Source organism: Salmo salar, unplaced genomic scaffold (genome assembly GCF_965601325.2).
Source record: "Salmo salar unplaced genomic scaffold, fSalSal1 ptg000669l, whole genome shotgun sequence".
Lineage (NCBI taxonomy): Eukaryota > Metazoa > Chordata > Actinopteri > Salmoniformes > Salmonidae > Salmo > Salmo salar.
In genome coordinates this window covers 67,501-85,903 of record NW_027675458.1, presented here as the reverse complement: position 1 = coordinate 85,903, position 18,403 = coordinate 67,501, and the positions used below count along the sequence as shown (strand labels likewise).

The 18,403-nt window shown below is 39.7% G+C and overlaps 1 protein-coding gene and 1 pseudogene across 1 annotated transcript; both read right to left on the bottom strand.

The window, feature by feature from the left end:
• Positions 1 to 1,455: 1,455 nt before the first annotated feature.
• Positions 1,456 to 7,642, bottom strand: LOC145877070 (C-type lectin domain family 4 member E-like). The gene is made up of 5 exons (XM_082972367.1): positions 3,278 to 7,642; positions 2,903 to 3,113; positions 2,640 to 2,782; positions 2,403 to 2,506; positions 1,456 to 1,833 (listed from the first exon to the last, which is right to left on the bottom strand). The coding sequence occupies exons 2-5, from the start codon at positions 2,922 to 2,924 to the stop codon at positions 1,701 to 1,703; spliced, it is 402 nt and encodes a 133-aa protein (XP_082828493.1). The 5' UTR covers positions 2,925 to 3,113; positions 3,278 to 7,642; the 3' UTR covers positions 1,456 to 1,700.
• Positions 7,643 to 17,314: 9,672 nt separating this feature from the next.
• The window catches only part of LOC145877060 (stonustoxin subunit beta pseudogene), a 4,191-nt pseudogene continuing 3,102 nt past the window's right edge, over positions 17,315 to 18,403 (bottom strand).

Genomic DNA, 18,403 nt, shown 5'->3' with positions numbered 1-18,403 from the left:
TGGACACACCTAGAGACGCCTTCAAGACCTCTTAGCGGAACACAAGTACGCTATACGGGTAGGCAATGAAGACTACACCATGGCAACCCTGCCTCCCTACAAGCTGTGGGTATTGATCACATTCCGGCCTCTATTAGAAAAGGGGACCGTCTTAAACAGTTAAACCAAAGGGAAAGTTTTGGGATTTACAAACTACAGGCCACTAAATACCCTGGTTTACATGAAGATATGGATTTACAAACTACAGGCCACTAAATACCCTGGTTTACATGAAGATATGGATTTACAAACTACAGGCCACTAAATACCCTGGTTTACATGAAGATATGGATTTACAAACTACAGGCCACTAAATACCCTGGTTTACATGAAGATATGGATTTACAAACTACAGGCCACTAAATACCCTGGTTTACATGAAGATATGGATTTACAAACTACAAGCCACTAAATACCCTGGTTTACATGAAGATATGGATTTACAAACTACAGGCCACTAAATACCCGGGTTTACATGAAGATATGGATTTACAAACTACAGGCCACTAAATACCCTGGTTTACATGAAGATATGGATTTACAAACTACAGGCCACTAAATACCCTGGTTTACATGAAGATATGGATTTACAAACTACAAGCCACTAAATACCCTGGTTTACATGAAGATATGGATTTACAAACTACAGGCCACTAAATACCCTGGTTTACATGAAGATATGGATTTACAAACTACAGGCCACTAAATACCCTGGTTTACATGAAGATATGGATTTACAAACTACAGGCCACTAAATACCCTGGTTTAAATGAAGATATGGATTTCTCACCATTCCTGTAGGGTTGTGATAGGTCCATTTGCTATCATCTAGTGGTCATTTTGCTCAATTGCCCTCAGCTATGTTTAGACTATTGTTGTTCATGTTTGGCTGTGTTCTAGTGTACTATGGAATATATTGCTTTCTTATTCTTCACACTTCTCCCAGTCATGTTTAAGGTTAGAACTACCTTTCTAAGTGTTCTGATACTTCTAGCTTGGAGTTGTATTTTTTTTTGATAACATAGCTACAGTATTTCACTTTTTAATGTGTATAGTATTGCTTACTAGGTGTGTCCAATCAATTTTAACCACTCCCTCTTCAAATTAGGGCTAATTGGGAAAAGCTGTTCAAAGGAGGACATTGTATTATTTCTTTGTACTCCCTGACGAAGGCCATGCAGCCGAAACGCGTCAGATTTTTAAAACCTTGTTTCTATTGAACATGCCATACAAATAAAGGCATTTTAATCAATTATATGAAGAGTGCCTTGGTCCTCCTTTCTATTTTATACTGTACTCTGTATTTCACACAGTGAGTCTATGCAACCTATTATGTGTCAACGGAAGCACATTTTACTTCTGAACGTGTTTAGGCTTGCCATAACAAAGGGGTTGAATACTTTCTGACTCAAGACATTTCAGATTTAAATCTTTTATTCATTTGTAAAAAAGAAAAGAAAAACATATTTCCACTTTGACATTATGAGTTATTGTGTGTAGGACAGTGACAGTAAAATCTCAATTTAATCGATTAAAAAATACAGCGTGTAAACAACAAAATGTGGAAAAGGTCTAGGCAGTGAATACTTTCTGAAGGCCCTGTAGCTGGTATCATGACTTTCAGCATGACAATCAACATCATAACTAAAAGTGAGAAAGAACTATATCTCACAGATCCAGGAACGGTTAAATGAACACGGATAGTCATGCCATGGTCCTTGGTCTGATGAACTGTGAGTTAACAACACACAGTTCTCCACTCCACCACCATTAGGCTGTCCACTCCCCCAGTACCTGCAGGATGAACAATACAGTTAGACTGACCACTCTCTCAGAACCTAGAGTATGAACAATACAGAGCTAGACTGACCACTCTCTCAGAACCTAGAGTATGAACAATACAGAGCTAGACTGGATACTCTCTCAGAACCTAGAGTATGAACAATACAGTTAGACTGGATACTCTCTCAGAACCTAGAGTATGAACAATACAGAGCTAGACTGGATACTCTCTCAGAACCTAGAGTATGAACAACACAGTTAGACTGGATACTCTCTCAGAACCTAGAGTATGAACAATACAGTTAGACTGGATACTCTCTCAGAACCTAGAGTATGAACAATACAGAGCTAGACTGGATACTCTCTCAGGACCTAGAGTATGAACAATACAGTTAGACTGGATACTCTCTCAGAACCTAGAGTATGAACAACACAGTTAGACTGGATACTCTCTCAGAATCTAGAGTATGAACAACACAGTTAGACTGGATACTCTCTCAGGACCTAGAGTATGAACAATACACAGAATCAGTCCTACCCCTTACACGGTGGTCAGAGTTGTTAGAGCAGTAGTCTCTTACTTTGGGGTGGTCAGTGGGTTGCCGTCCACCCATTTCCAGGTCCCCTCAGTAACAGTGTCAGTCAGACCAATCCAGAAACCCTTGTTGAGGTGGAAGAGAAACTCCTGTTGGTGAGAAAGAGCTGATATTGTCAACTACTATAGACTACATGTGTTAAATACTGGAAGATACATTACTGACCAAGGGATGTTTGATCATAACCCCCCCGCCATATCTCTCTCTCTTTCTCTCTCTCACCTGTTCCTTATCACTGTTGATGATCACCAGGTCTGCTCCTCTCTCCAGACAGTCATCTTTGCTCTCCCCCCAGGTTTTAGTCTCAGTAGACAGGAAGTACCAACTGGATTCAAACTTCTTCCAGTCTTTAGGGCAGGTTTGTTCTACAAGACAAAAACATGAATTTCCATCTTATTATTCTGCACCTATTATTTTAGAATACAAACACAAGTTGACTGCATATTAGATATATGATGTTATGATCATTTATTAGGTAAACTCACTCAGATTAGAGAACTTTCTCATGAGATCATTTTTCTCTTTCTGTTGCTGGGCTCTCTCTTTAGTCAGGGTGTTACTGCTGGTCTGTAGTTGGTCTCTCTCTTTAGTCAGCTTGTTGTAACTGGTCTGTAGCTGGTCTCTCTTTAGTCAGAAGGCTGTAACTGGCCTGTAGCTGGTCTCTCTCTGTTGAGTCGTGATGACCAATTACTCCATCTGTAAAATGGAAAAGTTAATCAAACATGTAACTACCACACCATTGATGATTAAGGATGATTAAGGATGATTAAGTATGATTAAGGTTGATTAAGGATGATTAAGGATGATTAAGGATGATTAAGTATTCTACTTAAGTCTCAGTGACAAAATACTAAACTTACAGTAGACAGACAGGCCTATGATCCCAGTCAGTAGGAGGACAGACAGCAGCCCCAGACACAAAGCAGCTACTCCAGAGGGTCTCTTCCACCACTGGAAATGTACTGAATCACAAATTATTAAAGTATGGTATTTGGTAATGTGTTTTACTGTATCATCCACGATTGGGACAAATAAATAAAATAAAATTGTATTTGTCACATGCGCCGTATCCAACAGGTGTTTTAACCTGTTGGGGCTACAGGTTAGCAATGAACCCCGAGACGGGATTGCTAACAAGGCTGGAAATTCAAAACATCAAAAATCTAATAATTTCAATTTCTCAAACAAGCAACTATTTTACACCATTTAAAAGATAAACATCTCCTTATTCCAACCACATTGTTCGATTTTCAAAGAGGCTTTACGGCAAAAGCATAAAGTTAGATTATGTTAGGACAGTACATAGCCACAAAAGTACAAACATCCATTTTCAATTCAAGGTCAGGCGTCACCAAAAGCAGAAACCAGCTAAAATGATGCACTAACCTTTGGCAATCTCCATCAGATGACACTCCTAGGACATTATGTTATACAATACATGCATTTTTTGTTCCATCAAGTTCATATTTATATCCAAAAACAGCATTTTACAGTAGCGTGAAATTCAGATTTTTTTTCTTCTCTGAAGTGCTTCCGGTGAACAACGTTACAATTTACAAAATTACTATTCGAAAACATTGGTAAATTATAATATTGTGATTCAAATAATAATAGTTTATCATTTCGTAAATGCTACTGTATTGCCAGATTTCAAAATAACTTTACTGCGAAATCACAAGTTGCAATAAACCGGGTGCTGTGCTAAGAACAATAGGCTAGGCTATATAGGTTAGCATCATCTTGTAACCAGCTAATATCAATAATACTATCGTCAATAATCCCTTACCTTTGATTATCTTCATCCATTGGCACTTCCAGGAATCCCAGGTCCACTACAAATGTGGTTTCTTTTGACAAAGTTCATAATTGATGTCCAAATAACTCCAAGTTGTTCCATGTTGTTAGCGCTTCGGTGGCTACTCAAAAGTAGTGCGGGCGGGGGGTGGGAAGTCACGGCGAAAAGTTAAAAAAGTTTTAAAAAATAATCTATTTACGTTCGTTCAAACATGTCAAACGTTGTTTAGCATCAATCTTTAGAGCCATTTTTAACGTCAAACATCAGTAATGTTTCAACACGACCGCTCCTGTGTCTAGAAAAACATCTTTGAAAATTGTCTCGAGTTACATGATTGAGCAGGTGCAGGCAATAATGGAAGTGACGACATCCCAGGGAGGTCAACTTCCCTTCCTTGTCATCCGGTCTCTGTTGATCATAGACGCTTCAAACAACTTTATAAAGATCGCTGACATCTAGTGGAAGCCGTAGGAGTTGCGAAATGAATCCTTTCTCACTGTGGTATCTATTAAACAATGATTTAAAAAAAATAGTACAGCCACAAAATTCTTTTTTTCTCTCAGGTTTTCTCAGGTTTTTGCCTGCCATATGAGTTTTGTTATACTTACAGACACCATTCAAACAGTTTTAGAAAATTCAGAGTGTTTTCTATCCAAATCTGGTAATAATATGCATATCCTAGCTTCTGAGTTGGTGTAGGTGGCAGTTAAAAATGGGCACATATTTTTTTCAAAATTCTCAATACTGCCCCCGTAGCCCATTAAGAAAAATACAAAAAAATGAAAATAAATAAAAGTAACAAATAATTAAAGAGCAGCAGTAAAATACCAATAGCAGGGCTTTATACAGGGAGTACCGGTACAGAGTCAGTGTGCGGGAGCACTGGTGTCGAGGTAATTGAGGTAATATGTACATGTAGGTAGAGTTATTAAAGTTACTATGCATAGATAATAAACAGAGTAGCAGCAGGGTAAAAAAGGGGGGGGACAATGCAAATAGTCTGGGTAGCCATTTGATTAGATGTTCAGGAGTCTTATGGCTTGGGGGTAGAAACTGTTTATAAGCCTCTTGGACCTAGACTTAGGCACTCTGTTACTGCTTGCCATGCGATAACAGAGAGAACAGTCTATGACTAGGGTGGCTGGAGTCTTTGACAATGTTTAAGGCCTTCCTCTGACACCGCCTGGTATAGAGGTCCTGGATGGCAGGAAGTTTGGCCCAGTGATGTACTGGGCTGTATGCACTACCCTTTGTAGTGCCTTGCTGTCGGAGGCCGAGCAGTTGCCATACCAGGCAGTGGTGCAACCAGTTAGGATGCTCTCGGTGGTGCAGCGTTAGAACCTTTTGAGGATCTGAGGACCCATGCCAAATGTTTTCAGTCTGTTGTGCCCTCTTTTCAGATTTTGTTGTGCCCTCTTCACAACCGTCTTGGTGTGTTTGGACCATGTTAGTTTGTTGGTGATGTGGACACCAATGAACTTGAAACTCTCAACCTGCTCCACTACAGCCCCATCGATGAGAACAGGGGCATGCTCGGTCCTCCTTTTCCTGTAGTCCGCGATCATCTCCTTTGTCTTGATCACGTTGAGGGAGAGGTTGTTGTCCTTGCACCACATGGCCAGGTCTCTGACCTCCTCCCTATAGGCTGTCTCGTCATTGTCGGTGATCAGGCCTACCCCTGTTGTGTCATCGGCAAACTTAATGATGGTGTTGGAGTCATGCCTGGCCATGCAGTCATGAGTGAACAGGGAGTACAGGAGGGTACTGAGCACGCACCCCTGAGGGGCCCCCGTGTTGAGGATCAGCGTGGCGGATGTGTTGTTACCTACCCTTACCACCTGGGGGGCGGCCCGTCTGGAAGTCCAGAATCCAGTTACAGAGGGAGGTGTTTAGTCCCAGGGTCCTTAGCTTATTGATGAGCGTTGAGGGTACTATGGTGTTGAACACTGATCTGTAGTCAAGGAATAGCATTCTCACATAGGTGTTCCTTTTGTCCAGGTGGGAAAGGGCAGTGTGGAGTGCAATAGAGATTGCATCATCTGTGGATTTGTTTGGGCGATATGCAAATTGGAGTGGGTCTTGGGTTTCTGGGATAATGGTGTTGATGTGAGCCATTACCAGCCTTCCACTAACTGTTGCTACGGGTCGGTAGTCATTTAGGCAGGTTACCTTAGTGTTCTTGGGCACAGGGTGGTCTGCTTAACCTCTATGGGCTAACCTACTCAACAGCCAGTTGAATACTGTGGCGCAATTTTCAAATACCTTAGATATGCTATTACTTACATTTTTCAAAAATATGACTATTTTACACCATTTTAAAGATAAGACTCTTGTTAATCTAACCACACTGTCCGATTTCAAAAAGGCTTTACAACGAAAGCAAAACATTAGATTATGTCAGCAGAGTACCCAGCCAGAAATAATCATACACCCATTTTTCAAGCTAGCATATAATGTCACATAAACCCAAACCACAGCTAAATGTAGCACTAACCTTTGATGATCTTCATCAGATGACAACCCTAGGACATTATGTTATACAATACATGCATGTTTTGTTCAATCATGTTCATATTTATATCAAAAACCAGCTTTTTACATTAGCATGTGACTAGCATGTGACTACCATTCCCACCGAACACTGCCGGTGAATGTACTAAATTACTCACGATAAACGTTCACAAAAAGCATAACAATTATTTTAAGAATTATAGATACAGAACTCCTCTATGCACTCAATATGTCCGATTTTAAAATAGCTTTTCGGTGAAAGCACATTTTGCAAAATTTTCAGTAGATAGCCCGGCATCACAGGGCTAGCTAGTTTAGACACCCAGCAAGTTTAGCACTCATCAAAGTCAGATTTACTATAAGAAAAATGTTATTACCTTTGTTGTCTTTGTCAGAATGCACTCCCAGGACTTCTACTTCAATAACAAATGTTGGTTTGGTCCAAAATAATCCATCGTTATATCCAAACAGCGGCGTTTTGTTTGTGCGTTCTAGGGACTATCCTAAAGGGTAAATAAGGGTGGCGAGCATGGCGCAATTCGTGACAAAAAAATTCTAAATATTCCATTTCCGTACTTCGAAGCATGTCAACCGCTGTTTAAAATCAATTTTTATGCCATTTTTCTCATAAAAAAGCGATAATATTCAGACCGGGAATCTGCTTTTAGGTAAACAGACAAAGGAAAAGAAAGCATTCGGTCGAAGCGGGCACGCGCCTAAGCCCATAGTACTCTGTGTGGCCACTTGCCAAAAGCGATAAAGTGTTTCAGCCAGAGCCTGCATCGATATCGTTCAGCTTTTTCCCGGGCTCTGAGACCCTATGGAAGCCGTAGGAAGTGTCACGTTATTGCACAGATCCTGAGTCTTCAATAAAAAGAGCCAAGATGAAACACTACTTCTCAGACAGGCCACTTCCTGCTTGAAATCTTCTCAGGTTTTGGCCTGCCATATGAGTTCTGTTATACTCACAGACACCATTCAAACAGTTTTAGAAACTTTAGGGTGTTTTCTATCCAAAGCCAATAATTATATGCATATTCTAGTTACTGGGCAGGAGTAGTAACCAGATTAAATCGGGTACGTTTTTTATCCAGCCGTGTCAATACTGCCCCCTAGCCCTAACAGGTTAAAACATGTTGGGATTACAGACAGACAGGGAGAGGTTGAAAATGTAAGTGAAGACACTTGCAAGTTGGTCAGCACATGCTCAGAGTACACGTCCTGGTAATCCGTCTGGCCCTGCGGCCTTGTGAATGTTGACCTGTCTAAAGGTCTTACTCACGTCGGCTACGGAGAGCGTGATCACACAGTCGTCCAGAACAAAGCCATATTGCTACATGGCAATCTCACCTGTTTAGTGTGTGTGTGTGTGTGTGTGTGTGTGTGTGTGTGTGTGTGTAATCTTACCTGAATCAACAACTCCATCTCTTGAACTGGGCTTGAAGGCTCTTACATTGGAATATAATTGGTCATCAATCTCTGTGGTTTTCATTGCATCAGGCTCATCGTCTTCAAATCCATCTGAGTTTTCATAGACTCCCTCTGACATCTTAACACACTTGTGGTGAAATACAGTAACTTCTAACCTCAACTCTAATATACGTCTATAGCTGTGTCTTCTCCCCGCAAAGTCCTGCGTCTGTGTGACTTTAGGTAGTGAAACTCTTTATCAGTCAACCACAGTGAAGGGGAAATTGTGAAATTAGCACAACCCTGGTCACTACGTGACTCCCACCAGCCTTAGTGTGATAATATAATACATGATATGACTCCCACCAGCCTTAGTGTGATAATATAATACATGATATGACTCCCACCAGCCTTAGTGTGATAATATAATACATGATATGACTCCCACCAGCCTTAGTGTGATTATATAATACATGATATGACTCCCACCAGCCTTAGTGTGATAATATAATACATGATATGACTCCCACCAGCCTTAGTGTGATAATATAATACATGATATGACTCCCACCACCCTTAGTTTGATTATACATTGCTCAAAAAAAATAAAGGGAACACTAAAATAACACATCCTAGATCTTAATGAATGAAATAATCTTATGAAATACTTTTTTCTTTACATAGTTGAATGTGCTGACAACAAAATCACACAATAATAATTTATTGAAATCCAATTTATCAACCCATGGAGGTCTGGATTTGGAGTCACACTCAAAATTAAAGTGGAAAAACACACTACAGGCTGATCCAACTTTGATGTAATGTCCTTAAAACAAGTCAAAATGAGGCTCAGTAGTGTGTGTGGCCTCCACGTGCCTGTATGACCTCCCTACAACGCCTGGACATGCTCCTGATGAGGTGGCGGATGGTCTCCTGAGGGATCTCCTCCCAGACCTGGACTAAAGCATCCGCCAACTCCTGGACAGTCTGTGGTGCAACGTGGCGTTGGTGGATGGAGTGAGACATGATGTCCCAGAGGTGCTCAATTGGATTCAGGTCTGGGGAACGGGCGGGCCAGTCCATAGCATCAATGCCTTCCTCTTGCAGGAACTGCTGACACACTCCAGCCACATGAGGTCTAGCATTGTCTTGCATTAGGAGGAACCCAGGGCCAACCGCACCAGCATATGGTCTCACAAGGGATCTGAGGATCTCATTTCGGTACCTAACGCAGTCAGGCTACCTCTGGCGAGCACATGGAGAGCTGTGCGGCCCCCCAAAGAAATGCCACCCCACACCATGACTGACCCACCGCCAAACCGGTCATGCTGGAGGATGTTGCAGGCAGCAGAACGTTCTCCACGGCGTCTCCAGACTCTGTCACGTCTGTCACATGTGCTCAGTGTTAACCTGTTGGGGGTAGGGGGCAGTATTTACACGGCCGGATAAAAAACGTACCCGATTTAACCTCTTACATCTAGACGTTCCGCTAGCGGAACACCTGCTCCAATATCCAATGATAGGCGTGGAGCGAATTACAAATTTCTTAAAAATACAAAAACTTCAATTTTTCAAACATATGACTATTTTACAGCATTTTAAAGACAAGACTCTCCTTTATCTAACAACACTGTCCGATTTCAAAAAGGCTTTACAGCGAAAGCAAAACATTAGATTATGTCAGCAGAGTACCCAGCTGGTGAGTGCTAAACTTGCTGGGTGTCTAAATAGCTAGCCCTGTGATGCCGGGCTATGTACTTAGAATATTGCAAAATGTGCTTTCACCAAAAAGCTATTTTAAAATCGGACATATCGAGTGCATAGAGGAGTTCTGTATCTATAATTCTTAAAATAATTGTTATGCTTTTTGTGAACGTTTATCGTGAGTAATTTAGTAAATGTTTAGTAAATTCACCGGAACTATGCTAGTTCTGAACGTCACATGCTAATGTTAAAAGCTGGTTTTTGATATAAATATGAACTTGATTGAACAAAACATGCATGTATTGTATAACATAATGTCCTAGGTGTGTCATCTGATGAAGATCATCAAAGGTTAGTGCTGCATTTAGCTGTCTTCTGTGTTTTTGTGACATTATATGCTAGCTTGAAAAATGGGTGTCTGATTATTTCTGGCTGGGTACTCTGCTGACATAATCTAATGTTTTGCTTTCGTTGTAAAGCCTTTTTGAAATCGGACAGTGTGGTTAGATTAACCTGTTAGGGCTAGGGGGCAGCATTTGCACGTCTGGATAAAATTTTTTACCCGATTTAATCTGGTTACTAATCCTACCCAGTAACTAGAATATGCATATACTTATTATATATGGATAGAAAACACTCTAAAGTTTCTAAAACTGTTTGAATGGTGTCTGTGAGTATAACAGAACTCATTTGGCAGGCAAAACCCTGAGACATTTTCTGACAGGAAGTGGATACCTGATGTGTTGTATTACCTTTAAACCTATCCCATTGAAAAACACAGGGGCTGAGGAATATTTTGGCACTTCCTATTGCTTCCACTAGATGTCACCAGCCTTTACAAAGTGTTTTGAGTCTTCTGGAGGGAGATCTGACCGAACAAGAGCCATGGAACGATGATGTCCCATTAGACACCTGGCGCGCGAGTTCATGTTGGGTACCCTCGTTCCAATACGTTATAAAAGAGTATGCATTCGTCCACCTTGAATATTATTCATGTTCTGGTTAAAAAAGGCCCTAATGATTTATGCTATACAACGTTTGACATGTTTGAACGAACGTAAATATATTTTTTCCCCTCGTTCATGACGAGAAGTCCGGCTGGCTTAGATCATGTGCTAACAAGACGGAGATTTTTGGACATAAATGATGAGCTTTTTTGAACAAAACTACATTCGTTATGGACCTGTGATACCTGGAAGTGACATCTGATGAAGAGAATCAAAGGTAATGGATTATTTACATAGTATTTTCGATTTTAGATCTCCCCAACATGACGTCTAGTCTGTATCGCAACGCGTATTTTTCTGGGCGCAGTGCTCAGATTATTGCAAAGTGTGATTTCCCAGTAAGGTTATTTTTAAATCTGGCAAGTTGATTGCGTTCAAGAGATGTAAATCTATAATTCTTTAAATGACAATATAATATTTTACCAATGTTTTCTAATTTTAATTATTTAATTTGTGACGCTGACTTGACTGCCGGTTATTGGAGGGAAACGATTTCCTCAACATCAATGCCATAGTAAAACGCTGTTTTTGGATATAAATATGAACTTGATAGAACTAAAAATGCATGCATTGTCTAACATAATGTCCTAGGAGTGTCATCTGATGGAGATTGTAAAAGGTTAGTGCATCATTTTAGCTGGTTTTATGGTTTTGGTGACCCTGTCTTTGACTTGACAAAACATTACACACAACTCTTGTAAATGTACTGTCCTAACATACTCTAAATTTATGCTTTCGCCGTAAAACCTTTTTGAAATCGTAAAACGTGGTTAGATTAAGGAGATGTTTATCTTTCAAAGGGTGTAAAATAGTTGTATGTTTGAAAAATTTGAATTTTGACATTTATTTGGATTCAAATTTGCCGCTCTTGAAATGCACCTGCTGTTGATGGAGTGCACCACGGGTGGCACGCTAGCGTCCCACCTAGCCCATAGAGGTTAACGAGAGTCTTGTCTTTAAAATGGTGTAAAATAGTCATATGTTTGAGAAATTGAAGTAATAGTATTTCTAAGGTATTTGAAAATCGCGCCACGGGATTACACTGGCTGTTGCGTAGGTGGGACGATTTCGTCCCGCCTAGCCCAGAGAGGTTAAGTAGGGGAGGTTCATAGATTTGAAGTACAGTGAAATTATCATCATTATTAGGTTTTGTTTGTAGTCAACTTATGGGTTTCTGAATCGGTGTAGTTTAATGAAATGCTTTTTTTGGGGAAAAAGAGCGCTTCATTGTCTCTCTGTGGAATGTTTCCTAGAAGCCACGATTCCTTAAAGGGGTATACACACATATGGAATCTTAGAAGTTACACACACACATGGAATCGTTGAAGTTTTATTTTCTGAGTTTTAATTAAATATGTGATAAGGGAATGGTCTGGGAACCTGGGATCCAACATGTATAAAATGTCTGATGGTTTTTCTTTAATTTGTCTAATATAATAAGAAACACCGTTTTGAAAGGGTGGTATGACTTTTGACCTCTATCATGGCACCCCTTTGTGGTCTGATCAGCCTCATGGGAGGGCCATTTGGATGATGAATTTAAGGTCATTTGTAATACTGGTTTTAAGGAAATTTGTATAACTGATAATGATGATGGAGTTTAAATTTCTTAGACACATTGGTAATTTGAACCAATGAGAAGACAGAATGACGATAAGGGTACAATAATGTTTCTTTGTGGAGTAGTTCAGATTAGTGAATTTGATCTGATTATGTTATTTGAATATCTTTTGACCAGTAGTGGTATTTTTATACATTATAAAGCTAAGTTTAGCTGTGGTTGGATGCAGTGTAAGGAATTTAACACAACAAGGTTGTGAAATTGCCATAATATTATTATTATATTTAGCCAGAATAAGCGTAATAACGGTAGACTTAGGTTAACCTCTATGGGCTAGGTGGGACGCTAGCGTGCCACCCGTGGTGCACTCCATCAACAGCAGGTGCATTTCAAGAGCGGCAAATTTGAATCCAAATAAATGTCAAAATTCAAATTTTTCAAAAATACAACTATTTTACACCATTTGAAAGATAAACATCTCCTTAATCTAACCACGTTTTACGATTTCAAAAAGGTTTTACGGCGAAAGCATAAATTTAGAGTATGTTAGGACAGTACATTTACAAGAGTTGTGTGTAATGTTTTGTCAAGTCAAAGACAGGGTCACCAAAACCATAAAACCAGCTAAAATGATGCACTAACCTTTTACAATCTCCATCAGATGACACTCCTAGGACATTATGTTAGACAATGCATGCATTTTTAGTTCTATCAAGTTCATATTTATATCCAAAAACAGCGTTTTACTATGGCATTGATGTTGAGGAAATCGTTTCCCTCCAATAACCGGCAGTCAAGTCAGCGTCACAAATTAAATAATTAAAATTAGAAAACATTGGTAAAATATTATATTGTCATTTAAAGAATTATAGATTTACATCTCTTGAACGCAATCAACTTGCCAGATTTAAAAATAACCTTACTGGGAAATCACACTTTGCAATAATCTGAGCACTGCGCCCAGAAAAATACGCGTTGCGATACAGACTAGACGTCATGTTGGGGAGATCTAAAATCGAAAATACTATGTAAATAATCCATTACCTTTGATTCTCTTCATCAGATGTCACTTCCAGGTATCACAGGTCCATAACGAATGTAGTTTTGTTCAAAAAAGCTCATAATTTATGTCCAAAAATCTCCGTCTTGTTAGCACATGATCTAAGCCAGCCGGACTTCTCGTCATGAACGAGGGGAAAAAATATATTTCCGTTCGTTCAAACATGTCAAACGTTGTATAGCATAAATCATTAGGGCCTTTTTTAACCAGAACATGAATAATATTCAAGGTGGACGAATGCATACTCTTTTATAACGTATTGGAACGAGGGTACCCAACATGAACTCGCGCGCCAGGTGTCTAATGGGACATCATCGTTCCATGGCTCTTGTTCGGTCAGATCTCCCTCCAGAAGACTCAAAACACTTTGTAAAGGCTGGTGACATCTAGTGGAAGCAATAGGAAGTGCCAAAATATTCCTAAGCCCCTGTGTTTTTCAATGGGATAGGTTTAAAGTCAATACAACACATCAGGTATCCACTTCCTGTCAGAAAATGTCTCAGGGTTTTGCCTGCCAAATGAGTTCTGTTATACTCACAGACACCATTCAAACAGTTTTAGAAACTTTAGAGTGTTTTCTATCCATATATAATAAGTATATGCATATTCTAGTTACTGGGTAGGATTAGTAACCAGATTAAATCGGGTAAATTTTTTTCATCCAGACGTGCAAATGCTGCCCCCTAGACCCAACAGGTTAATATAACGATTATCATTAAGCCTGAACATTAATTCAGTCACCTCTGGTCGAGAAAAAATTATTTTCCCAGTACATTCATTCTCTAATTCATCAACCAGCATCGACCAGCTCTTTCTTCTCGAGCAGTTGAGGTAAATTTAACCTCTTGGAGAAAAAAAAAAAATAAAAAAAAAAACATGTCCCCATTTTAACAAGGTAGACATGTTCTTTTTTTTTTGGCAGGCAAAAATCTGATAAGGTTTCATGCAGGAAGTGGCCTGTCTAACAAGGTGTCGTTCTTCTTGTCTCTGTTTATTGAAGAGTGAGGATCTTAGCTGTCCCGTGACACTTCCTATGGCTGCCATAGGGTCTCAGAAGGCGGTAAAAAGCTGAATCGTGGCTTTGCAGGCTCTGGCTGAAACAAAGTAGCGCGTTTGGGTAGTGGCTGGTTACAGTACTGTGAGACTCAGGCTCGTGCCCGCGTCGACCGAAAGCTTTGTTTACTTTCCTCTGTTTAGCTAAATGGACATTCCCGGTCGGAATATTATCGCTTTTTTACGAGAAAAAATGGCATAAAAATGGATTTTAAACAGCGGTTGACATGCTTCGAAGTACGGTAATGGAATATTTAGATTTTTTTTGTCACGAATTGCGCCATGCGCGCGACCCTGATTTACCATTTCAGATAGTGTCTGGGACGCACGAACAAAACGCCGCTATTCGGATATAACGATGGATTATTTTGGACCAAACCAACATTTGTTATTGAAGTAGCAGTCCTGGGAGTGCATTCTGACGAAGACAACAAAAGGTAATCAAACTTTTATAATAGTAAATCTGATATTGGTGAGTGCTAAACTTGCCGGGTGTCTAAATAGCTAGCCCGTGATGGCTGGGCTATGTACTTAGAATATTGCAAAATGTGCTTTCACCAAAAAGCTATTTTAAAATCGGACATATCGAGTGCATAGAGGAGTTCTGTATCTATAATTCTTAAAATAATTGTTATGCTTTTTGTGAACGTTTATCGTGAGTAATTTAGTAAATTGTTAGCAAATTCCCCGGAAGTTTGCGGGGGGTATGCTAGTTCTGAACGTCACATGCTAATGTAAAAAGCTGGTTTTTGATATAAATATGAACTTGATTGAACAAAACATGCATATATGTATTGTATAACATAATGTCCTAGGGTTGTCATCTGATGAAGATCATCAAAGGTTAGTGCTGCATTTAGCTGTCTTCTGGGTTTTTGTGACATTATATGCTAGCCTCTTCAGCGTCTGATCCCGTTAGCGGGATCAAAATCCAGCGAAAAATCATATCGCCAATTAGCATTAAAAAAATATCATAATTTAAAAAAAATATATATAATATATATTTTTTTTTTTTATAGATACACCTCTCCTGAATCGACCCACGTCGTCCGATTTCAAAAAGGTTTTACAGGAAAAGCAAATCATTAGATTATATTAGATGAGTCCATCGTAAAAAGCAGCTTCATAGCCATTTTCCGACCAACCACTTGCATCACATATAATCAAAAAACAGCTAAATGCAGCACTAACCTTTTACAAACTTCATCAGATGGCACCCCTAGGACATCATGTTATACAATGCATGCATTCTTTTGTTCAATAAAGGTCATATTTATATATAAAAACAGCATTTTACATCTCTGTCTGACGTTGACTACATAATTTCCCCTCAAAAGCGTCCCGGTAAACAATGCTACATTTCCCTAAATTACTATACTATAACGATTTTTTAAATGTATATTGTCAATCTAACATTTATAGATGAATATCTCTTGAGAACACCCGTCATACCAGATTTTAAATTAACTTTACTGGGTAATCACACTTTGCGATAAAAGGAGATGCGATACTCAGAAAATTAGCTAATATACAGAGCTCGGCGCCATCTTGGAAAGAATCTCATGTCACGTCTTATCTTCTATAATATTGTCAATAATCGCCTACCTTTAGTTGTCTTCATCAGAAAGCATCCCAGGTCCACAACAGATGTATTTTCGGTCAAAAAGTCCATACTTCACGTTCCATTAGCCTGATGTTGGTAGCGCGTCCTATGGCTCTCTCCAAGCGCAGCTCTGAAGTTCATAATAAATGCAATGCTCGCGCATGTAGGTTCGTTCAAACATGTCAAACGTTGTATAAAATAAATCTTCAGGGCCTCTAACACCAAGAGAGCCAATAAGATTCGAGGGGGATGATGTCATGGCCTTTAAAACCGTATCCAAAGGTGGGGGCAGACATGGCCGCCGGCGTCATAATGGTGATGGCCCATCCCCTGTGACCAATTTCAAACTCGTGTCATTCACTGAGTTTTGACTCTATAAGGCTCAAACCACTGTGAAAGGACTGGCGACATCTAGTGGAAGCAATAGGAAGTGCTCACTGAACCATGGTTAACGGTGTGATTAATAAGGAAAGATGAGAAGTCAAGTCCACAATTCAGAATTCCACTTCCTGTTTCAATCGGTCTCGGGGTTTTGACTGCCATTTGAGTTCTGTTATACTCACAGACACCATTCAAACAGTTTTAGAAACTTTAGAGTGTTTTCTATCCATATATAATAAGTATATGCATGCCCTATCTTCTGAGTTTGATTAGTAGGCCGTTGAAAATGGGAACGATTTTTTTTCAAAATGCGCTGTGGCGCCCCCTATCCTACGGTATCCTCAAGAGGCTAGCTTGAAAAATGGGTGTCTGATTATTTCTGGCTTGGTACTCTGCTGACATAATCTAATGTTTTGCTTTCGTTGTAAAGCCTTTTTGAAATCGGACAGTGTGGTTAGATTAATGAGAGTCTTGTCTTTAAATAGCTGTAAAATAGTCATATGTTTGAGAAATTGAAGTAATAGCATTTCAAATGTTTTGAAAATCGCGCCACAGGATTCAACTGGCTGTTACGTAGGTGGGACGAATTCGTCCCGCCTAGCCCAGAGAGGTTAACTAGAAAGTCGGGGCACCACGGAAGAACGTTTATAGAGCCGTTATCTTCCGAATAAACTCTTAAAATACTTAGTCATATTTTACATCGATAGCAGTCAATATTAACCCTTATCTTATTTTCAGTCTCATAATGAAAGTTGTAAATTCTTGGCTATCTTCACGAACCCTGGCTAACAAGTTGAATCAGCAATACAAAATTGGGTTTAATTATTTATTTACTAAATACCTAAACTTATCACACAGAATTACAAATACACCGAATACACATGATGTCATACATGATGGCTGTTACACAAAGGAAAGGGGGTTGGGCTTGAATGAAAGAGCGGGAAGACTTGGGAATAAAGAAACAGCAGCTATGCTATCGTAAATACATTATCTTATGCATTCTAAATTTCCGCCCATTTGGAAAAGGAAAATGCAATAAATATTTACTCTGAGCTGCGCTTCGGTAGATTGGTCGTAGATGCTGGCCGGGTTGGCCAACAGAGATCTTCCTGTCCTCGGAAGAATGTCTCTGGTGGTAAATTGGATACGTGGTTGTATCTTCATCTGTTTGTTAGACTGGATGCGTCGTCCGTCCTTTCCTAGCCCACGTCTACAGCGGCTGCTGCTAACTCAACGGCTAGGAAGTATCACTTTTGTAGTGAATAAGCTCAAAGTTCATACCATTCGCCACCAAAGCTCACGCAGAGGTTGGCTTAGTTCTGTACTTGACGTGTGTCCTTCTAACGTAGAGGCTGCAGACCTCACGTACTGGAACCACCTGGTTATCTTTTCATCAAAGGCTTATATAGTGGAGAGGGGGAGGGAGGTGTTTCATCGTTTATAACCCCTGTCTCTTCACAGGGGTGAGCCACTGATCAAGCAGGGCACTTTCCTTATGAAAACCCAAATCTCTCATTTGGAAGCTAAAATTACATTTAATCTTTTAATCTCCTAACAAACAATTTCAATATCAAACATTTCAATTGCATAACAATTCCATGTGACTCTGATAACTAGAGTGTGTATACTTTCTCAGGTACAGTTTATGTCATCCTGTCATCAGTCATAATGTCTCAGATGACAACCGAACTGACATCCATACTCATTACGTTCCCAAGCATATTTCCAACTGGTTTTATTACCAAAATATGGTTCCTTTTCCCCATTTGTTTGATGTTCCCAGACTCTCTATATTTAACACAGGCTATTCAAGTCCTTCAGTAGGGTCAGAGAGGGGAAGGGAGAAAGGTATTTATGGGGGGGGGGGGGTCATAAACCTTACCCACAGGCCAACGTCA